General features: G+C 44.1%; 1 protein-coding gene across 4 annotated transcripts in view; it reads right to left on the reverse strand.

Annotated features, from left to right (window-relative positions):
* Nucleotides 1-23,854, reverse strand: part of PIK3CB (phosphatidylinositol-4,5-bisphosphate 3-kinase catalytic subunit beta) — a 189,254-nt gene that overhangs the window by 24,874 nt on the left and 140,526 nt on the right. For 3 of the 4 annotated variants that reach the window (XM_075004356.1, XM_075004357.1, XM_075004355.1), the window contains exons 13-15: nucleotides 17,024-17,145; nucleotides 15,451-15,594; nucleotides 14,440-14,539 (exon numbers count right to left, since the gene is read on the reverse strand). In XM_075004356.1, the coding sequence (XP_074860457.1) occupies nucleotides 14,440-14,539; nucleotides 15,451-15,594; nucleotides 17,024-17,145 (366 nt within the window). The remainder of the gene's footprint in view (nucleotides 1-14,439; nucleotides 14,540-15,450; nucleotides 15,595-17,023; nucleotides 17,146-23,854) is intronic. The other variant, XM_075004359.1, reaches the window with a different exon arrangement.

Raw genomic sequence — 23,854 nt, forward strand, 5'->3', positions numbered from 1 at the left:
CGTTACATGAGGAAAAAGGGATGTCTCAGAGGGATTCTTCCTGACACTTGGCCCTATGTGGACAGGCCAAAAGCTGGGAAAGCCTCTCCCAAGCTAGCTGTCAGAAGAAGATATACAAATTGCAGTGTGCAATTTGCATATCTTTTGCTGACAGTTCCCTGCAGTCTAGTCACAGCCTAAGAGTGGGTTGCAATGAAAATGCTGTTTCTGAAGAAGATCAAATTTTCTAGAGCATCTCTGTGCCTTGGACATCTAAGTCGTATTTTCAAAAGTGACAAAGGCACTCAGGAGCCTAAGGCTACATGTACACTGCAAAATAGTCAAATTTATTGAAGTCAAATTTTTAACACTGGGGTTTTATAAAGTTGAAGTTGAATATCTGCACCTCCCTACAAAGTTGACTTAGTGTGGACCCACTGAATTGTCAAAGTTTGACTGTTACAACAGTGCACTGTGGGAACCTATCCCACAGTTCCCTCAGCCTCTCAGCATTCTGCATTTTTTCACTGGCGCGTCATGGGGAAACAAATGCCCCGCAAGTGGTTGTGGTGTCATTGCCCCCTTTACGCTCCCTTTGAAAGCAAACCACCATTTTTCAGAAGTCTCTTTCCCCAATGAGCGATACTTTGCGAGTTGTGCACATTACAGACCTTTTAACCAAATATATCCTGAGAGTACCCACTGTCATCGTCCCAGACTGCATTGCGCTCATTCCCCTCCCACTGAAAGGCAACAGCCATTTTTCAGAAAGAAAAGTAGGGAATCCCAGGGGAAAGAAAACCATGATAGAACCATGTCAACAGTGTTCTTCTGGTGAAAGAAGACCAAACACCAAGAATCTGGATCCATGTGAATAGGCAAAGACAAATATTATTCACAGAGAAGAAAATCTCAAGGGACAGAAAGCCAAACAGGCAGTGCGCTTCAGAAGCGGAAGCATTCTTCGAGAATGTGCTCTGGGAACACACAGCTGACAGTGCCATGTCAACAAGTACCTCAGTGTTCCCCAGGTGAAAACAACTTTCACAAGACAGGGAACCTTCAATCCCACGTAATTTTACAACAGTGAGTTAAAACCAGACAATATGCAGAAAGGTAGGGAAGGAATCACATCAACAGGTACCCAGTGTTTCCCCGGTAAAAATGCAGAAGACAGGCCACCAAACCACACATTTGCGAAGAAATACTGGAGTGGTGTGCCTAGCTGGGGGCAGCCTGCCAATGGAAGCATGGACAAGCTGAGGCTCCTGTTGACATGGTACAGTCACTTGGATTCTTATTAGCTACCCTCCCAGCACATGTTGCCTTACAAGGGCCAGCCAGCTCCTGAAAATAAATCTTTGCCATGGGGGTGGGGAGGGGACATCTCCCTGGTCACAGCCCCCAAAAATACTGCCGGGAGCCACCCCCAGTGCATGTTGACTTACAGGTCTGGCCATGACATGGAAATCATTGTGGGGGTGTGGGGGAGCAGCCTCTGGCACTCAGCCAGCCCTGTAAAATGTGACACACTGAAGCCTTCACCCCATGCAGACCAGGACATGCTGCTGTCTGGAAGCATGGTCCGCACTGCGCAGCCAGCACGTTGTGCAGTGGGGTCGGGGGCTAGCCCACCAGCTGCATCGTGCCTGTGGGAGAAGCAGGGAGGGGAGTCCACAGTACAAATGTGTAGTGCAGAAAAGATTTTTCTTGGCTTCTCCTACAAGCACAACCCCCACAGCCCAGCCACTATGTGGTGTGGTGGGGCAGGGGCTAGCCTGCTAGCCAAACTGAAACCCCAGCTCTCTTGATGGCAAGGGAGGTGAAAGCAGACAGAACATACACCCATGGGGCATTTTGGGACATGAGAGACACCTCTGGAGGCCAATAAAATCAATTTAAAGTAGTGCTGTTTCCTCACTAGCATTAATCCGACCTTTTAAATTCAAACTTGGAGTTATACCGACTCGCATGGTCGATGTAAGAATGTCGATATTAGCACTCTCTCAAAATTGACATAATGGTACTTGCAGTGAAGACAGTTCAATTTTACAATGTCACTAACTGCCTTAAAATCCACTTTATGCTGTAGCGTAGATACAGTCTAAGTCCCACAGACTTTCAACTAGTCAGGCTCCTAAACCACTTTTAAAAAAAAAAGTGTTTTTTTAAATTTCTCTCATAAAACTTATTTTAGCACATGGCCTATATGCATGCATTATCTCTTTCATATGCAGTATAGTAACAGAGAGGAAGCCATGCTAGTCTATACAATATCAAAACAAAAAGCAGTAAAGTAGCACTTTAAAGACTAGCAAAATAGTTTATTAGGTGAGCTTTCGTGGGACAGACCCACTTCTTAAGAACTCTGGCCAATTTTCAAACTAGGTGACTAAAATTTGGCATCTAAAGTCATACTGAAATCAAAGGAAGCAGTGGAAATTCACCACCTTTGGAAAAAAATATTTGTGTCTAAAATGGATTCAGGCAACTTGCTTTATGCATTCAACTTTAAGTGTGTTATCACAGTTTAGTTTAGTACAATTATACCACTGATGCAATAACAAGTTAAGCAAAAGCTTATGTTTAAGTTTTTGCAGGACTGGGGCCATAGTGAACGCTTTAAGAAAATGTGCTAAACCTCTCCATCATAGCAAACACTTGAAAATTACACTAAAACAAGACTTAATTGTTTGGTTTTCCTATCTTCACTGACAGCGTAAAAAGTGAAATCCTGCCGCCGCCCCCCCGCAGTCAATAGGCCATTGTCATTGAATTTACATGGGAATAGAAATGCACCCTAAATATTTTTGTTAGTTTTTTACTCCAGCTGGGGACTCACTTTTACATAAACTGAGGGTCGGATGCGAAGAGTTACCCTGCTAGCAATGGTTCATTTCAGTTGTTTTTTTTCCTTGTCAGTGACACTCTTTGCAAATAATGCAAATCCAAATCATAAACCAGGAGAGATGTAATGCCTGGAAGGGCTAAGGAATATACAGTTTTCCAGTTTTACTTGGTAAAGAAACTTTTCTAATTCACCGAGAGATCGAAAACTAATGACTCTAGTCTTTCAATAATACCAGTGCTTTCAATATATCTGGTCAATCAGAAAACAAAATAAAAGTATTGTAAAGAGGTGTCAGTGCCGCCCATGCACCTCTTGGCTTCCCTGAGCCGCATGGAGGTGAGAAAGAGCTCCAAACTTCTTAGGGCCCACAGCTGGCTCCCTCTTCCTGTGGCTGGAGAGCACATACTCATTCATTTGCTAGTAGCTGGTCAGTTACTGAGAGCATCTCATGTGTAAAAGTATAGAGGAATGGTTCAAAAAATACGGGAAGTGGAGAATATGGAAAAATTAGCACACCAATCACATAATCGGGGGAAAAAAACCCAGAAATTAAACAGGTACTTAGATAATTGCTTAAGTTTTAGTCAATACTCAACGTTACAGTCACCTGCAAAAACCCCACCGCACTGGTCCAATTTTTTTTTTTTTTTGAATATTAGCATTTGATAGACATGTCTTATCTCTTCAGTATGTGTTATCACTCAGTTTAATAAAATCACTGGCAATGACATCGGGTGGTGCAGTAATGCTCACATTGTTAGTACGGTAGCACCCTGTTCAAGAGACCTGACCGCTATATTATTATATAAGGTCACTTCAAGCAAAAGTTCATTTATGTAGTGATTATTTTGTTTCCTATATTTACATGGCAAAGATCAGTGAAACTTAATATTTCCTAATTAAATAATCAGGAGAAAAAGAAATTGGTTGTCTGATCATAATTTTCTAACCTCAGACACACAGATAAAGCATACTGATTATCTGTGGTAAATTAAATGGCTGTTTTTTTTTAATTAAATACTTTTTATAGCAAAACTAATTTGACCAAGAGTGAGTGAAAGATGCTTTCAGAACCATAGCTTGAAAAGCGTTATATGTCTCAAAAGTAAATGCAGTTAACCACATATTTACATGTTAGGTGTCCCTTTAACTTCAACTGACTTTGCTCATATGAGCAAGTTAGGCACATACTTAAATTCCTTGACTGAAAGGGGTCTATAAAGAGGCTAATGCTATTTAATCAGTAACTTTTAATTTTGTTGTTTGTAACTTGAAATTGTTTGTAGCCAATACATATAATATTACGCCTTGTGCAGTTCAATGAACTGTTCATTTCTTTGTGGTAATCTTTCTGAGTGCACCTAAAGTGAATATAGCAAAGCCCTTTCTACAGTCTGTCTAGGCTTGGTACTGATTAATATATTAACATGTGCATGCTATATTTTAATTGCAACTAGCAATTAGTGGTTATAAAATAGATCTTTATTACAAATCCTCATTAAACCAAAGCTAGCTTGATCAATAATCAAGTTCACTTCAGGATATCCTGGCCTTCACATTTGCAACAGTTTCTATACAAGGAACCATCAGCCTAATCCATAAGGTGCTGTTAAAGCTGAAAACTTCTATACATAAGCTGTCAAGCAAGAAGCTGTGGGAACTGTAGGCAGTTTGATTATAAAACTGAGGCAGTGGAAACCTGACAGGGCAGCCCTCTATCAAGAGCGAAAGCACTCTGCTTCTCCACAATTGCAGGAGCTGTACAAACACCAGTAACAAGGAGAGAAAATTGAACCTGTGCTGAATAAACAGGAACTTCTGAAGTATTTCTAGTTTGAATTTCTTCCATGTTTAAATAGTTGGACTTTTTTTTTCCCTTTTGATTGTGTTGAGATTTGTTTCCTGAGAAGTGCACAGAAAATTTCACTGACCTGAAGAAGTTCATGACCTAGGCTTTTATGATTTAAACAATACTAATAATCATATTTACGTAAGAGATGTTTTTTTCAATGCTTTGTCAACAGCACTAAGAAAAAAAGAACAATGGCGCATTCCTAATTCATTTACTTCTTGACATAGTTGTAACACAGATGTGATCACACTGGAAGGAAATTTTCATCACACCATTTTTAATAGGGCTGGAAGGGACCTCAAGGGGTCATCGAGTCCAGCCCCCTGTTTCAAGCAGGATCAACCCCAGCTAAGTCATCCCAGCCAGGACTTTGTCAAGCCAGGACTTAAAAACCTAGAGGGATGGAGATTCCACCACTTCTCCAGGCAACGCATTCCAGTGCTCCACCACCTTCCTAGTAAAGCAGTTTTTCCTAATATCCAACCTACCCCTCTCCTTCTGTAACTTCAGATCATTGCTTCTTCTTCTGCCATCTGTCACCAGTGAGCAGAGTTCCTCTCTATCCTCTTTAGAGCTTCACTTCAGGAAGTTGAAGGCTGCTATTAAGTCACACCTGTCTTCTCTTCCGCAAACTAAATAAGCTCAAATCCCTCAGCCTCTCCTCATTGTTCAAGTGCTCCAGCCCCTTAAACATTTTCGTTGCCCTACACTGAACCTGCTCCAGCACATCCCCAACCTTTTTATACTGTGGACCCAAAACTGGATGCAATACTCCAGGACCTCACCAGTGCCGAATAGAGGGGAACAACAACAACTTCTCTAGATCTGCTCGAAATTTTCCTCCTAATGCACCCCAATATTCTATTAGCCTTCTTGGTTACAAGGGCACACTGTTTACTCATATCCAGCCTTACATCCATCATAAACCCGAGGTCCCTTTCTGCAGTACTGTTGCTTAGCCACACAGTCTCTAGCCCATAACAATGCTTGGGATTCTTCCGTCCCAAGTGCAGGACTGTACACTTCTCCTTTTTGAACTGCATCAAATGACTTTTGGCCTGATCCTACAGTTTTTCCAAGTCACTCTGGATCCTACCTCTAACTTTCAATGTATCTACCACTCCTCCTAGCTTAGTATCATTTGTAAACTTGCTGAAGATTCAATCCAGTCCTACAGCCAGATCATTAATAAAGAAGTTGAACAACACCAGCCCCAAAACCAAGCTTTGGGGCACTCCAATTGAAACCAACCGCCATCCAGATATTGAACCACTGATCACCACCCACTGGGCCCAACCGTCAAGTTAGCTTTCTGTCCATCTTATAGACCATGGATCCCATCCATACTTCCTTAACTTATGGGCAAGAATGTTATGGGAGACTGTGTAAAAAGCTTTGCTGAAGTCAAGGTATATCACATCCACTGACTTCCCCATGTCCACAGAGCCAGTTAACCAGTCATAGAAGCTAATCAGATTGATCAGGCAGGACTTGCCCTTGGTGAATCCATGCTGACAACTTTTGATCACTTTCCTCTCTTCCAAGTGCTCCAGAAATTATTTTCCCAGGGACTGAGGTAAGGCTGACTGGTCCATAGTTCCCTGGATTGCCCTTCTTTCCCTTTTTAAAAATGGACATGACATTTGCCTTTTTCCAATCATCCAAGATCTCTCCTGATCCCCAAGAGTCTTCAAATATAATGGTCAAAGGCTTAGCAACAATGTCTGCTATTTCCCTCAGTAACGTTGGGTGCATTAAATCCAGGCCCATGGATTTGTGCACATCTAGTTTTTCCAAGTAACTCTTAACTCATTCCTTCCCCAATGCTGGCTGCCCTCCACCTGTCCATGCTGCACTGTCTAGCACCACAATGTAGGAGCTGTTCTTGTCCATGAAGACTGAGGCAAAATAAGCATTGAGTACTTCAGCTTTTCTTACAACATCTGTCACTAGGTGACCTCTGTCTTCCAGTAATGGCACCACACCTTCCCTCTTATTTTTAACATGCCTCTAGAAACCCTTCTTGTTACCCTTCAGATCTCTTGCCAGCTGCAGTTTCAACTGTGCTTTTGCTTTCCTGATTGCTGCCTGGCATTCTCAGCCATATATTTATACTCCTCCTCAGTCAACAGTCCAAGTTTCCACTTCTTATACACACCCTTTTTGAGTTTAGGCTGACAAAGGACTTCCCTGGTAAGCCAAGCTAGTTGCCTACTGCATTTCCATTTCTTCCTATGCAGTCGGATAGAGAAGTTATTCACCGTAGTAACGGTGGTTCTTCGAGATGTGTCCCCGTGGGTGCTCCACAATAGGTGTCGGGCTCGCCCGGTGCCGCAGATCGGAAATCTTCCAGCAGTTTCTCCTGCATCGCGCATGCGCCGGTGCGTGCTGCCCCCCTGCGCGCCCCAGGCCGTGTGCGCGATCCGGTCCCCGCCAGTTCCTTGACCAACCGCCTTGGATGCTCCTGAAAAACACTAGACAGAGATCCAAAGCAGGGAGGATGGGCGGGTGGTGGAGCACCCACGGGGACACATCTCGAAGAACCACCATTACTACGGTGAGTAACTTCTCTTTCTTCTTCGAGTGTCCCCGTGGGTGCTCCACAATAGGTGACTACCCAGCAGTAACCCAAGTAAGGAGGTGGGTAATCCGTTTATGTGCAGCTTGCCCCCGAGAGGACTGCTGTCGACAGATGGGTATCTTCTTCGAATACCCGAGGCAGGGCATAATGCTCGGCGAAGGTGTCGTAAGATGACCAGCTCGCCATTCTACAGATGTCTTTTAACGCGATGCCCTTGAAGAAGGCTGTTGACGCTGCCACCGCCCTGGTGGAGTGAGCCCTGGGCGGGGCCAGCAAAGGAGCATTTTGAAGCTCATAACACATTTTTATACAGGACACAATGTGCTTAGAGATTCTCTGTGAAGAGAGACCTTCTCCTTTTGACCTGGGAGAGAGAGAGAGAGAGAGAGAGAGAGAGACTAGGAGCCTGTCCGTTTTCCGGAAGGACTTAGTTCTGTCTATGTAGAAGGCCAACGGCCTCCTCGCATCCAGGAGATGCAGGCGTGCCTCCTTGCTGGAGCTGTGAGGCTTTGGGTAAAACGAGGGTAAAACTATTGGCTCGTTAAGATTGGACTCCGAAAAGACTTTTGGAACAAAGGCTGGGTGCAGCCTTAAGGTTACCGCCTCCTTTGAGAATACTGTGCAGTGCGGCATTGCCATCACTGCCGCGAGCTCACTCACCCTGCGGGCTGACGTAGTTGCAAGGAGGAAGGTTGGTTTTTTTGTTTTTTTTTCTCCTATCGTAAGGAGACGTATGGGAACTGTGGCTAATGGTTCAAAGGTGGACCCGATAGCGTGCTGAGCACCAAGTCCAAATTCCATGATGGTGGAAGCGGTTTCCGAGGGGGGTACAGGTTTACCAGCCCCTTCAAGAACCTGGTTACGATAGGATGGGTGAATACCGAGGGCCCTTCCTCTGTATGCCGAAAGGCTGATATAGCGGCAAGGTGGACCTTTAGCGAGGATAGAGAAAGCCCGCCTCTCTTGAGGTCCAATAAGTATTCTAGTATTACAGGTATAGGAACGTCAAGGGGAGCTAACTGCTTGGCGGAACACCAGGCTGTGAATCGAGTCCATTTCTGCTTGTAAGTCCTCCTGGTGGAGGTCCTTCGGCTACATTCCAGGACTTGTTGTACTCCCTCCGTACACGTGCTCTTTAAAGAGCTGAGCCATGGATTAGCCATGCTTGTAGGTGCAGACCCTGAGGGTGCGAGTGCACTAAGGACCCCCTGAGCCTGCGTGAGTAAGTCCGGCGCCACCGGTAGAGGGAGCGGTGGGTGGTCCGACATGTGCAAAAGCAAGGGAAGCCATTGCTGCCGCTCCCAAACGGGGCTATGAGTATCATGCGAGCTCCCTCCCTTCTGGCTTTGTGCAAGACCTTGTGGCAAACAGATCGATCTGGGGAAACCCCCATGTACGAAAAATGCACCGTAGCAGATCGGAGCAGATCTGCCATTCGTGCATGATTGTGAAGCGCCTGCTCAGCTGATCTGCTTTCACGTTGTGAGTGCCCGGCAAGTATGAGGCTTTCAACGTTATGTTGTTGGCGATGCACCAATTCTACAACTGGACTGCTTCCGCACATAGGGCATGGGGATCGTGCTCCTCCTTGTCGATTGATGTAAAACATAGTGGAGGTATTGTCGGTATTGAATCCTGACTACCTTGCCACGTAGGTAATCTCGAAAATGTTTGCAGGCGTTGAACACTGCTCTGAGCTCCAGCATGGTTATGTGCAGTGTCTGTTCCGCAGGGGACCATACCCCTTGCGTTACCTTGTCACCGATGTGCGCTCCCCATCCCATGTGGGAGGCGTCGGTAGTAAGAAAAATAGAAATTTGTGGTTGGTGAAAAAGGCACCCCCACTAGCAGATTCTCAGGGTTTTCCCACCACGCCAGGGATCTGCGCACCTCTGTCGCGGGCGACACCACCCTGTGGACAGTGTGGGATGCCGGTTTTTAAACACTCACCAGCCAATGCTGCAGGCTTCACATGTGCAACCTGGCATTCTGTACCACAAACGTCGCTGCTGCCATGTGGCCCAGCAGCTGTAAGCACGTTAAGACTGGCACCGTGGGGCTGTATGTGATGACTTGCACCAGCAAACTGATGGCGCGGAAGCGGGTGTCGGGTGGGTACACCCTTGCTGTGATAGAGTTTATGCGTGCCCCTATGAACTCTACATGTTGTGTGGGTTCAGACTTTGACTTTGCGAGGTTGATGACTAGGCCCAGCGAAGAAAAACGTGTCCACTGTGACGCGTATCATGCGTGAGACCTCTGCCTTCGAGGTCCCTTTTAGCAGGCAGTAGCCCAGATATGGGAAAAATAAACACCCCCTGTCTGTGCAGGTAGGCTGACAGCACTGCCAGGGTTTTGGTAAAGACTCTGGGGGCCGAGGAGAGGCCGAACGGAAGAACCCTGTGCTGGAAACGCTCCTGGCCGACCGTGAAGCGGAGGAAGCGCCTGTGTGCCCGGTGGATTATTATACGAAAGTAAGCATCTTGCAAGTCGAGCGCTGCAACCCAGTCTCCATCGTCCAGTGCCGTGAGTACCAAGGCAACTGTGATCATCCGAAAATGTTGCTTGCGCAAGTAACGGTTGAGGCCCCGAAGATCTAAGATGGGCCTCCAGTCTCCTGTTTTCTTCTCTGGTAGGAAGTAGCGTGAATAAAAAAACATTCCCCTGGAATTATTCCGGCACTCTTTCCACCTCACCTATGAACATAAGGTGATTCACCTTCTGCTTGAGCCTCGCCTCGTGGCAGCGTCGCTGAGGTGAGGCCTGGTGGGAGGCTTCGTCGGTGGAAGCGACTGGAAGGGGATCGTGTAACCCGTGGCTATGATCTCCAGCACCCATTTGTCTGTGGTGATCTTTTGTCATTGGGAGTGGAATGGTCGGAGGCGATGATGGAATATGAGATGAGAGTGGCATTGAGCGAGGGAATATGAGATGAGAGTGGCATTGAGCGAGGGTATTGATAGTGCAGCCCCCGACATACCCATCAAACTTGTTGCCTTTGGGCCTGACCCGAGGGCGTACGGCTTTGTTGAGAACGTCGCCTAGGAGTTCTGTACTGTTGCTGCTGTTGATAGCACCCGTGGCCGTAGCCCCGTTGATATTGAGCACGCTGTGGTTGTAAGTGTAGCGTCTTTGCTGAGGATAAAGTTTTTCCCTCCTGTATGGGGGAGTATAAATGCCCAAGGTTCTAAGTGTAGCACTCGAGTCCTTACTGGAGTGAGGGACTGAGTCGGTTGAGTCTGCAAACAGCTTTTATGTATCAAAGGGAACGTCCATGATCTTCGCCTGTGGGTCCCTCGGGATACCTGACGTCTGGGGCCAGGATTCTCTACGCATGACCACTGCTGTAGCCGTTGAATGTGCCGCTGTGTCCGCCACGTCCAGGGCAATCTGGACTCCCGTCCGCGATGCTGTGTAGCCCTCTTGAATAATCGCCTTTAACACCGGCTTTTTGTCTTCTGGAAGTGAATCCATGAGGGGAGTAAGCCTGGAGTAATTATCAAAATTATGGTTTGCTAGGTGTGCCCATAATTTGCCACTCTCAACAGCAGGGTAGAAGAGGAGTATACCTTCCTGCCAAACAGCTCTAGCTTCTTAGCATCTTTGTCCGATCCCCCCGATTTGTATTGAGAAGCCTTTGACCTCTGCTGGGACGACTTGACCACCAAAGAATTTGATTGTGGGTGACTGAAGAGGAACTCCATGCCCTTTGCCGGGACAAAGTACTTCTTATCCGCTCTCTTGTTCGTAGGCGGAACAGAGCCCGGAGTCTGCCATATAGTAATGGCTGACTCCAGAATGGCTTCGTCCAGCGGAATAGCAATTTTGGACGAAGCCGGGGGTCTCAAATTTTCCAGGAGTTTGTGATGTTTCTCCTGCACCTCTGCCGTTTGAATGTCTTGCGTGAAAGCCACCCTTTTAAACAGCTCCTGAAACTGTTTAAGGTCATCTGGGGGAGAGATATCCCCGGGGGCCATGGCCTCATCTGGGGAGGATGAGGAGGAACCACTAGGGTAAACCTCCCTCAAACCCTCAGGCTCCTACGGTCGATGATACACTTGCTCGCTGGAGGATTGTGAAGGAAAGTCTCGGGGTTCTAAAATTAACTCCCCTTGAGACAACTGTGTTTCCGTCCCCAATCGGGAGTGCCCACGGGGTATTGAGCGGCCGGGGGGAACCTGCCCCTGGGTGTAGGCCTGTGGTGTCTGTGTCCAGCGTGATAAGGACGACCATGGCAGCATGGGCAAGGGTCTGGGGATGGAGACCTAGACCACTCATGGGGTGTGTACCCCCGATGTCTGGGAGAGCGAGACCTCCGCGACGACACAGATAGAGGTGAAACTGGCTTGTGATAGTACTCCAGGGGATCCAATCCCAGAAATGGTGAAGGTGGCCCAAGCCATGGTGACATTGGTTGGAGGAACGGAGAAGGAGGTTCCAGATGGGCCGGTGGAGAGACAGGCCTTCGGTGTGGTGTGTGTATCACAGGGGGAGGGCTTGGTGCTAACAGCAGCGCAGCCCTGTCCGGAGATGGACTGTGGTGCTGGGCTTTTGATTTTGCCTTGCCCCTCCCCTGCGGGGCCGGCACCGCCCCCTTCCGTGCCGGGGATCTCAGCCCCGCTGTCGGTGCCGTGCAGGTATCCTCCTCCGGTGCCTGCAGGCTCCGTGCCTGGCGCCCCTGCACTGTTGGTGTCGCGGGGGCCGGTGCCACCTGTGGCGGTGCCGCCGGGTCCGGCGCTTGCCTCGCTGACACTCTAGGCGCCGTGCGTGCCGGCTGTTGTATAACCGGAGGCTCAGCCTCTGCCACGTGCGCTGCCGCTTGCCTGAGTATGCGGCTGGGGGCTGTGTGCGCCGCTCGTCCTACTCACCGCAAATGCCGGCAAGGACTGAGCCAGGGAGAGTTTCCTCCGTTTCTGCACCTAAGGGGTCAGAGAAAACTGCCCTCCTCTTATGCAACCCAGAGGGCCCTTCTGGGTGAGGCTTCTCCGGCAAGTCCGGCTGGAGAGCCTTATCAACAAGAGCATTTTATGCCTCATCGCTCTGTCCTTCCTGGCCCTGGCTGTGAGATTAGCACAGTGAGAACACTTCTGGGTAGCCTGTGATTCCCCCAGGCATCGGATGCATTCGCTATGCCCCACGGAGGCCGGCATAGCTTCACGGCATGACTCATGCTTTTTAAAACCTGAAGAGGCCATTGCGGTGAGTCCTTTACTGTTAATAGGGTACTTAGCACTTAATCCGTGCCTTTCCACCCCGAATAGTGATCACCGGCCTGCGGGGCAGCGGGCGGCCTAAATGGCCTTCACGTCCGTTCTTCTCTTCTCCGCTCCTCTCTCTCTTTTTTTTTTTTTTGATATTCTCTTTGTCTTCGCTTTCTCTCTCTCTCTCTCTCTCTCTTTTTTTTTTTTAAATAACCAAAAACAACAAATGACACTTAGAAAAAAACCACTATTTAATCTGACTCTGGCCTTAGCCTGAGTAGATTCCATCTGCAGCCGATGGCGGCTGAGAAGGAACTGGCGGGGACCGGATCGCGCACGCGGCTGGGGGCGTGCAGGGGGGCAGCGCGCACCGGCGCATGCGTGATCCAGGAGAAACTGCTGGAAGATTTCCGATCTGCGGCGCCGGGCAAGCCCAACACCTATTGTGGAGCACCCACGGGGACACTCGAAGAAGGTGGTTTGTTCCTGTGTGCTCAGTAAGTCTTCTTTAAAATACTGCCAGTTCTCCTGAACTCTTTCCCCCTTCCTCTTCATTTCCCAAGGGATCATGCCCATCAGTTCTCTCAGGAAGTCAAAGTCTCCTCTTTTGAAACCAAGGGTCCATGTTTTACTGCTCACCTTTCTTTCTTTTGTCAGAATCCTGAAATCTACCATCTCATGTTTGCTGCAGCCTAGGTTGCCACCCACTTTTATTTCTCCTACTAGTTCTTCCCTGTTTGTGAGCAGCAGGTCAAATTGCACACGGCCCCTGGTCGGTTCCATCAGCACTTGTACCAAGAAGTTATCCCCAACATTCTCCAAACATTTCCTGGATTGTCTGTGTGCTGATCTATTGGTCTCCCAACAAATGTCTGGATGATTAAAATCTCCCCTGAGAACCAGGGCTGGTGATTTGGAAGCTTCTCTTAGCTGTCTGAAGAAATCCTCATCTACCTCATCTCACTAATCTGGTTGTAGGTGTCCACAACATCACCTCTGTTGTTTCAGCCTCTAAGGTTAACCCAGATACACTCCACTGGCTTTTCTCCCTCTTTATACTGGAGCTCTGAGCAATCATACTGCTCCTTCACATAGAGTGCAACACCTCCTCCTTTTCTCCCCCGCCTGTCCTTCCTAAACAGTTTATACCCTTCCATGATCGTGCTCCACTTATGTGAATCATCCCACCAAGTCTCCGTTATTCCAGCCGAGTCATATTTCTTTGACTGTGTCAGGGCCTCTAATTTTTCCTGTTTCCCAAGCTTCTTGCATTTGTGTACAAGCACCTTAGGGAAATGGCTGATTGGCCACACGTTCTCCTCTTCACTATGCATTATGTAAACTGAACAGTGTTATTACTTCTTTTTCAGAAATACATATTACTGTAGCAGCTCACGTCTTAAGTTTATGCAATTTTGACACATAAAACTCTTCAGAACAAGCTTTGGAAATGAAAACACTGGCAGATCATTTAACAGCAGCTTACTGTCATGTTTAAAAATGAGCCTCACCGCTCATCTTGACTGGTACCTCCATAGAGGTAGAAAAATTACATCTGTTGTGTTCTCATTTTAGTGATCTATGAAGATTCCATTACAATTTCAGCCTCCTTATTAAAGAAACAGTTTGAATCACCTCCTAACAAAAGCCAAAGCTGCAGGAAGTGACCCTTTAGAGTAACTACCTATGTCCATTGTTCCTCCTAAGATGAATGCACCCTATTTACAAATATGAGTAATAGTCAAATAGCTGCCATACAAGGTTGCTTTCCTCCTGTTGGGCTCCCCTGCTGCTTCTTGTGTCTGTGGCCTAGGGCCAGGGCTCCCCATTCCTATGTCTCTCTCATTAGCCCTTTCTACTCTTTAGCCATGTTCTTATGAAAGGAGCTTGCAGCTAACCCCTGTATCATCAATGGAATAGGTATTTCACTTGCAAGCCAGGAACAAGTGAAGACAAATATTTGAACAATCAATACCTGTTTGGAAAGCACCTTCATGTGAGCAATACTTCCCCGACAGTAAGCTTCAAGAATGACACCAAACTGCACTGAGACTGCAGGTATGTGCACTTCTGACCTAGAGAAAGCATCATGTGAAAACAGAAGAAAAAAAATAAAAACGCTGAGTTGCAAAGACAGATTGTATCTACTTTACAGATATCTTCAAACTATTAAAATAGGAACTTATTGTTTCTGTAATTAAAGACAAAACATAATACTCTGACAACTAAAATGAAAACCTACATTTGTAAAAACAATATCTTAATTAAGAACCACGTTCCCAAAGGATCGTATAATGCAGCAGCCAGGTGCTAGAGTCTGTAATAGCAACCAGCTCTGCAATTGCTATTTCCTCATTCTTTGGCCTAGAAATTCCAGAGGCATTTTAAATCTCTAGGAAGGAAAGAATTCTTTTATATCAGCTGTCAGTACCTCATTGGCTAGCAGTGGTATTGATAAATTAAGGAGGGAACAATGCTGGCTAGGCTTCAGTTAAACTAGAGTGGAGTATTGGGAGGAAAAAGGGAGGGTGTCCCAAGGGATCATGAGGAATAGGTACATTTTCCAAATAAGTCCCCCTGCTTCCAGAACAAACCATTTAAAAAGTATTCAAACAAAAACTAATGATCCCACGCACACACAAAAATAAAATCAAACTATAACATTTAAATTTATATATGAAACAAATTAGAGAAATATGATTTCTGAATGTATGACAGTATTAATTCCTAGATGGAGCAATTTTGTAATTTTTTAAAATGAGCTTTTGTTTTAGAGACTGTTATTGTTAATTTGTTTTCTGATGTTATGAAGTTCATACCATTAACATCAAATTAAGGCATCACAAGATAAAGAAACATACAATATTGGGTAACAGTGAAATAACTAAGATGAAAAATCTCCAGACGGTATATTTGGTACGAAAGAGTTTATTTTGCCTGCTGATGATACACACCACTCACACTAACAGAAAAGGACAATTCTTACCTGAGATGCCAAAAAAGCATCTGCCCGATTCTCCTATTAGCAAGTGCTCTCTCGACCAGGAATCTGGAGAGGGCACAATCAAGGAAAGGTTCATATTTCAGAACTTGCACAAGCTGAAGAAGATACTGAGAGAGTTCTTCATCACTGGAAGGAGATAATAAAATCTTCTAAATATCCTGATAAATAAATTAATCAATTCCTGGGGGGAAGGGGAGACACACATATACACACCCAAAATCTGTTTTGTGTCAAGGATGGTCTACAGATACTTGGTCCTACTTCAGCAAGGGCAGGGCAGGGGAGATTGACTAGAAGCTCTCTCGAGGTCCCTTACATCCCTATGATTACCACCATTTAGATTAACATGAGTAAAAATGCAAGAAAATGTATTCTATAAGGCATATAAAAAGTCAGAAATTGAGTCCTGACATCCTGTTGAAAGGAATTTTGCTTTGGAGACGTTCTTAGTAATCATTCCAGATGAACCATTTCAGCATTATTAGGTGAACCAGGGTTAACAGAGCAATTGCTTGTTTACATTTAAAAGAAGTCAAACTATTTTGTCAATAACCTAGCTTTGACAATAAAAAGCTATTCATCACATAAAAAGTTCAGAAGTCAGGGACAGGAGAAGTGCAGTAATTCTGCAAATGATAATAAAGTTCAACTTATTCTGGAGCAAAAAAAAAATCACACAACAGCAGAAATCTACTCTATAATGAATGAATTGCAAGCAGGAGACATTATCTTTGAGAAGAAACTGAAATCAACAGCTATTAAAACTTACCTTTTTATTAAATGGTCCAGTAAGTAACTGGACCAGTCTATTTTCAGGTACAAGGCAGTCTGTACTTCTCCCTAATGCCAAAGGGCCTCACATTACAGAGACTTCCACTGACTAAGAGGGGAAGAAAGACACTTTTTTTCTTTAAGAAGAGGATACTACTAGATCTCTTCTTGGAAGGGAATGTCACGAACTTCAATCCCAGAATGGCAGAGGTATTAATGGACACCAGACTAGATTATAACTGAGACACATTCAAAAAGAGTTTATTTAGGGCTGGGTCTAAACATGTTCCTTCCTTTCAAAAGGGGCATGTAAATGAGCGGGTTTGAAAGATGCTAATGAGGCGCTGCAATGAATATGCAGTGCCTCATTAGCATAACGGTGGCCATGGCGATTCAAAAGTGCAGCTTTTTGAATCGCACACTGCCCGTGGAGATGGGACCTTCCGAAAGGCCGCGCCCCCCCCCCCGTTTTCGAAAGCCCTTCTTCTGATCACCAGATTCGAAAAAAACTGCACTTTCGAATCACCGCAGCTGCCATTATGCTAATGAGCCTCATTAGCATATTTCAAACCCACTCATTAACATGTCCCTTTCGAAAGGGAGGGGCACATGTAGACATAGGGTTATTGTCTGTATGTACTGTTTTACTTGCAGATGCGTGAGAGGACAGAATGTGTTATTAGACTATTATTGACTCTGAATCCTTTTTTCTCTTGTTAAAAAAAAATAGAATGCAATTTTTTGCCAACAGTACTTAAACAACTAAACAATTATCACAACCTACCTCATTTGCTTTAAGCAGCCCACTGCATATTCTCTCACATACTGGTCTGGATAATTGAAATCCAGCAACTCTAAAGCTTCTCGAGGGGGCAGTTTTGACCATATTTGAAGAAGAGCCTGAAGCTGTTTTAAAAGCAAGAATATCTATAGTCAGTCACCTGTTCAATACCCTGTTGAGAAATTAGATGGGCAGATTTTCCTGGTGATAATTATCTGAAACAGCAACGTTAACAAAAGGAGAAGATTACGAGGCTAGCTGGTTGAATCGACTAAGAAAAACCGTGAAAATGTTCCAATTTTGTGCTGTTCTGCTGGGGTGCTTTTGGTAGAATCTGGTTTTCGGTAAGTAAACAAAACAAAAATCAGATAATTTGGAACATTTATCTTATTTTTGATTATTTAAGTAAAAATTTCGGTAAAGTAGCCAAAGGGTAAGCTGTATTACCCAGGATCACTGTCGGCATCTCCGTATCTCCAATGGTGATATTCTGGTCTGGGAAGAAAGTTCCATTCTACAGCTTTCTGAATGGACCAGAGTTCCTAAAGATGCACCTTTCCCTACCATCCCAGGCTGATGTTGGTGAAATGGCCCTTGTGATCCACCAACATCTTCAACACCATGGAGAAATACCTCTGATAGTTTATGATTCTATGGCAAGGTGGTCTGGTGCCAGGATAGAGATGTGCACTCCATCTTTTGCCTTTCCACAGCTGGGGAACCCCATCACAGCAAAATTGTCCACTCTGTCTCGCACATCTCCCAAAGTCACTGTCTTTCATAGAAGAAGGGTACTGATTGCCTTGGCTATCTGGATCACAGCAGTCCCCAGTATAGCTTTGCCCACTACGAATTTATTGCCCACTGAAAGGGTAACTGGCATTACCAGCTTCCAAAGAGCTATTGCCACATGCTTCTGACCTGTCAGAGAAGGTCTCATTTTGCAGCGCTTCAGGGTGGGGGGAAAACAATTCACCAAGTTCATGCCAATCCAGAGCTGAATGTCTTCAGCCACATATACCCTTATTTTGTAATGTTAATTACTACCCAAGGCCATTATTTAAAATTTAAGGGTCCATTTTCTGTGCTGATTTATATCCTGTGCAATCTCATTGATAGGGCTTGTCAAGGATGCAGACCAATAAAAACAAAACTAACTCAAATGCCCATGTTACAATCCCCGAGAAGAAAATCAGTTTCAGTCAGTCAGTGAGGTTATCATCAGTTACACAGACCTATGAAAAGAAATTACATTTGTAGGCTTCAGAAAGATTTCAAGATAATCTTTGCACTATGTGGCATATAAATAACACTTGGCTAGACAAACATATATTCATACTACCTGATGCACCACATATTCAGTCCAGAGATGGTAATATCCAGTTACACTAAATGGGAGCAGCATGACAGAGCTAAAGTACTATAACGACTTGTGCTGAGACTCTAAAAATATACTAAGCTGATGCAGCAAGGATCGTCCCATGCACACAACAAAAGCAGATACAGAAACACTAACAACATAGGCACTTCAACACTTAAAAAAACCAAAACAAATAAGCCAGAGCACCAATGCAGGTGCTGAACCATCAAAATAGAGATCTACAAGCTGAAGCAGACAAAAATTCCAGATGCTGATATGCCATGGCTGAATGCTGACCTCAACAGCACTTCTGAAAATCAGGACACTTATTAAAATATAAAAATATGCTTTTAGGTGATCAATTTTAACAACTAAATTATAGCCTTATTATATCCAAATATGAGCTCAAGTAATAATTTAAAATATTAATTTCATACCACTTTGGCTATGATTGCATTCAATTGTTAAAAAGTTAGAAGACAGAGGTTAATAAAGCAAGAAACAGTAACTGATGTGACCTCCAAGGAAGCAAGAGTTAAACAACTTGCAAAAAAGCCCAGAGAGTTTCTAAAGTACAGCTTGCTCTTGTTTACATTCCTCTTCTACATTTTCATTAGGAGGGACCTTTAGACCTGCTAGCTCAGTGCCCCAAATGAGCACCTGCTGATCACACTGTGAAAGTCAAAAGACAAAGGTACTTGTCTTATTTGGCTAAAAACTTTTCCTTTCTTAAATCTGTTTTTAAAAGCACAACAAGGCAATAGGGAAGTTTATTTGAAAGTTTTCTAAATCATTTTATGAAGAATCATTACATCTAGATTACAATATTTTATTTCAACCTACACTTTTCAGTATCAACCAGGTTAAAAATTAAAATCAATATAAATGAGTGCATGGGAAGTAAAAGATTAAATGCTTAACCCTGTGAAAGAAATGCTATATTTACACTGCAGCTGGGAGGTGTGATTCTCAGGGTGGGTGGACAGACTCACAGTAGCTCAGCTGGAGTTTGCACAAAAAAGAAAAAATAGCACGGAGGCTGCTGAACTGGCAGCAGCTCAAGCTACCAACCCAAGCGTAGGCCCCTGGGATTAGGTAGGCTTGGACTTCAGCAGCTAACCTAAGCCACCAGCCATGTCACAACGTCCACACCAGCAAACTAGCTCAACATAAGCCACTGAGTCATTGTCTACCCCTTGCTGGGAATCAAACTTCCCTGCTGCATTGCAGACATGCCTTAGAATCTTGCAGCACATGAAGAGGATACCAAAAGCATTACACAAGGAAGTGAGGCTTCCCAACTGTCAGTCCTGCTGAGGTTCTAGAACAGATAGCGGAAAGAACTCAATGACACCTGAAATCTGATTGGTTTTCACTAGTCCAATGGTTCTCAAATAGTGACTTGTGACCTCATGTTAATGTGGTCACTGGAGCTGTCTTAGATTTGTTGGGGCCTAAGGCTGAAGCCCAGATCCTGTTGCTGGGAGTTTCACCTTTGGCATCAACATCCAGAGCAGAGGAGCTCAGACTTTGGCTGTCCCCCGACCCCCAGCTGGAGCAGTGAATGAGAGTGAATAGCTTTCCTTAATCTGTTTAATACCATCCGAGATGTGCTTTCCACATCCATTTTCTACGAATCCCTCACTTAACTGCGTCCTCTCATTCTGCTGCTGGACCAAAGTCAAAGTCAGAGCCCTTTGGTACCGATGAAGCACCTCAGCAACAATGATATGAGTGATAACTTCGACCACCTTTTCCCAATTTTATTTGGCCACGGAATACTTTTAAACTCAAAACAATTTTGCAGAAACCCATTCCCAGGCTCTACTCCCTTGGTCCCCAAACCCGCCCTTCCCATCTCCAGGTTTTACACGCCTCAGCCCTCATATCTGCCCCCATATCTCCAAGCTCTACCCCATATCGCATAAACCCGTCCTCCCATCCCCAGACTTAACTCCTCTCAACCCCAAGCCTCTTGCCATTCCCAGGATTAACTGCCCCTCTCAGCCCGAAACTGGCTCTTATGACTAACCCATCTGTAAAAACAACAAGATGTCTTGTGACACCTTCTAGATGAACAGATTTTTGCAGCATAAGCTTTTGTGGGCAAAGACCTTCTTCATCGGATGCGTGAGTGTGTGTGGGGGGGGTGTCTTTGCCCATGAAAGTTTATGCTGCAAAATATCTGTTAGTCTATAAGGTGCCGCAAGACTTCTTGTTGTTTTTGAAGACACAGACTAACTCGGCTACCCCTCTGATACTTGACCCATCTGTGGCGCTGGCTGGGGAGACTATACTGGGTGGCCATGTGCCTAGTAGAAGGAAGCCTGGTGTGGAGGTGTTTTGCAGTCAAGGGTAAGCCGAGTCACACCCACTGGAGGGGTGTGGCCACTTGGGTAGTGGGGCGAGCGAGGGGCTCTCTGCGGCTCCCTGCCCTGCCGCCACTGAAATAATGGAACTAAATTGGTTGGTTTAATGTCTGGATCCCGCCTGCCACCCTGCCGGCTGTTAAACCAATTAAATTTAGTTCTGTTTCAGAGGTGGCAGGGCAGAGCGCCGCAACGGACTCAGCTATTGTGATGGAATTCTCTCACGGAACCCCTATTTTCACTTTGTGGAACCCTGAGGTTCCACAGAACACCATTTGGGAAACACTGACTTAGACATATTGATTCCAAATGATTGCTCTGCTGTAACAGTTACCATAATGTAGTATGTAAAAGAAATATTTAACAAATAAAATTACTTTAATTTCTGAGTGTTGCTGTTGGTCCAAAGTATTTTATTTGCCCTTTTTAAGAATATCTGAAATAATTTATTGGAGTAAGATGTTCTGCTGTTAAAGTATTACACAATTTCTTGAGACTCGATTAAGTTGGCAAATAGCATTCAAAAAAAACAACCAAATGATTTTGATCATATTTTGTGACTACAATGGTTAAAATATTTTTGGCACACGTAGACAGTGCAATGTCTGTTGTCAGTTAAAGAAATTATTCAAATCTCTAAAGGGTAAAAATACTGTGCTTTACCCAGAGAAAATAGTTGATGCTGTTGTGATGGTCCTCAGCCATAACATCGATTTATTTAAATAGTTATTTTAAAATCTGGAAGCATGAACTACTGTAAGATGGAACTTTTTAGGTATGGTAGAAACTCTGCTTTTTGGAATTTATAATTTATACAAAAATGGCAGTCTCTTGCCTCTAAACAGATTTAATAATATTGGACTAATGAGTAATCAAGTAATATTTTTCAAAATATGCTATAGTATATTTACTAAACATATGAATTATTACAATCAATACTAAAATATAAATGTGAAATTAAACTAAATACATTTTGGGGTGCATTAATCCTGCTTTTTAGTTCAATTATATTCCAAAACTCAATACAGGATATTAAACAATTTGATGTTAATATTAATATTAAATCAACAAATTGGAAATTCAGATGTTCATCCAAAATGCTTCATTTTTTAAAATGTGCTACACAAAGAGAGGATATCTGGTTTATTTATCCACCTTGCTAGTACTGTAACCTACAATTTCTTCCCTAATTTTGTACAAATGTATTTACTGTGTACAGCTTTGGAAATCTATTATACGCACATAGTGATCTTAAAATATAGTGTGTACAGTCTGAATGAGATCCTTCTGATCTGAGCGCAGAGAGAGCACACAAAGTCCTGGATATCACTTAAGGGTGACAAACCTTTAATCAGCATTTTGGCTACAAAACAAAAAAGCAGTCCAGCAGCACTTTAAAGACACTTTGTCAACAGAAGTCACTATCAGAAGAGACTTCCCAACACAGCCTGTCAACAAGCGCAGCCACAAGAGTGCTCTGCTCAACAAAACAGGCACCCGGAAGGACAGCAGACAGGGCTGCCTATTGTTCTGGATGCTCTCTCTGTTGAGAGAAGGACCCCCAGAACATCCACGCACTTTTTTTTTCTTGACAGAATCTGTTGACAGCAACATCATGCCTCATGGCTGAGAGGCAGAACACTGCTGGCAGAAGTGCTGAGTTTTTTCAACAAACTATCAACACAACACTGTCTTTGTACATTCCAGGAGTTTTGTTGACAAAACCAGGGTTTTGTTGGCAAAACTCACTAGTGTAACTGTAGCCTTTATGTGGTGCTTGAAACTTTGTACAGTTCCCTTAAGTGGGATCTATTACATGCTAATCAAGTAATGATCCTAATTCAAATAACTTTCATTTTGAAAATATAAAATGAAGTTATATTAGCTTCAAAAGCAATGTCATTTTTTCCCCCACAGTACAAGGCCCCTACTATCAATGCATAAGATAGGTTTAAAAACATGTAACCAACATTCATGAATGCCACACTTTATAAATCATGTGTGGCCCCATGAAGGACTAGTTTATAAATTGCATTTAGCCACTGTGACATGGCTAAAATCTTTCCTACATCTGCACCACTGGGTGGAGGCAGGTGTAGCTAAAACAGATGAATATGATTCTATTGCATTGGAGGATAAGGTGGTAGGATTCTGGGGCTACATGCAGGGGAGACCTTGACCTCTGCATGCCAAGAAGCTAGATCCATAAGGGTTAGAAAAGGATAAAAGGAAGGTATGGGAGTGAGTGAAATATTAGACCACATGCTCTATGGATTTCTGAGCTATTCTTCATGGACGTATGGTTCAAGAACTGTGGATGATACTGAAACCACACAGTATGACTTAGAATATTCCTCCCTCTCACTCTAAAGGACTCCACTACATTAACCATGATTTAAGAGTGCCCTGGGGGTCAGAATCTGCTCTCTTTTCTCATTCTTAATAGAAACACATAACAGAGTAATATAAAAATTTACATACTTCACATCAAAATATGCCCCTGACTCTTCAAACAAACACTTACCCAATGAGTAACTTTAGGCACAAACACTCCTATTGAATTAAATGGAACTACTCACGTGCATAAGTGCTTGCAGGAAATAACATTTTAGAATGGAATTTTGAACTCCTTACTTATTAATGTTGCCAAAATACATTACTCAATTATCAAATCATCTCCCTCTACTATAGCAAAGAAAAATTCATTACTTCCAGAAAGTGGGCATTAAGATACTTGATAAATATATAAAAAACAAGGTTATCACAGGTTTTCTTCTAAAATGTTTTTGCAATTAACAGCCATAACATCATTTAATGTATTTTCTTCAATATTTCAATTAAAAAAAAAGAAACAATGTAGGCCTGTCAATTCATTTCCTACAACTGTTTAGTTATTGACTGGTAGTAAACATACCCCAAAGACCATGACTGACATTCTCATTTTTATGGGGAAACATTTACCTGTTTACTTAGTAAAAACAAGCCAAAAGCCTTAGGTCTGGTCTACACTAAGGATCAACGTCCACCCCAGATACGCAATTCTAGCCACGCTATTTGCATAGCTAGAATCGACATATCAGGATCATCTTTCTTCCCCGGTTTAGA

The sequence above is a fragment of the Carettochelys insculpta genome, chromosome 10 (assembly GCF_033958435.1).
Source record: "Carettochelys insculpta isolate YL-2023 chromosome 10, ASM3395843v1, whole genome shotgun sequence".
NCBI lineage: Eukaryota > Metazoa > Chordata > Testudines > Carettochelyidae > Carettochelys > Carettochelys insculpta.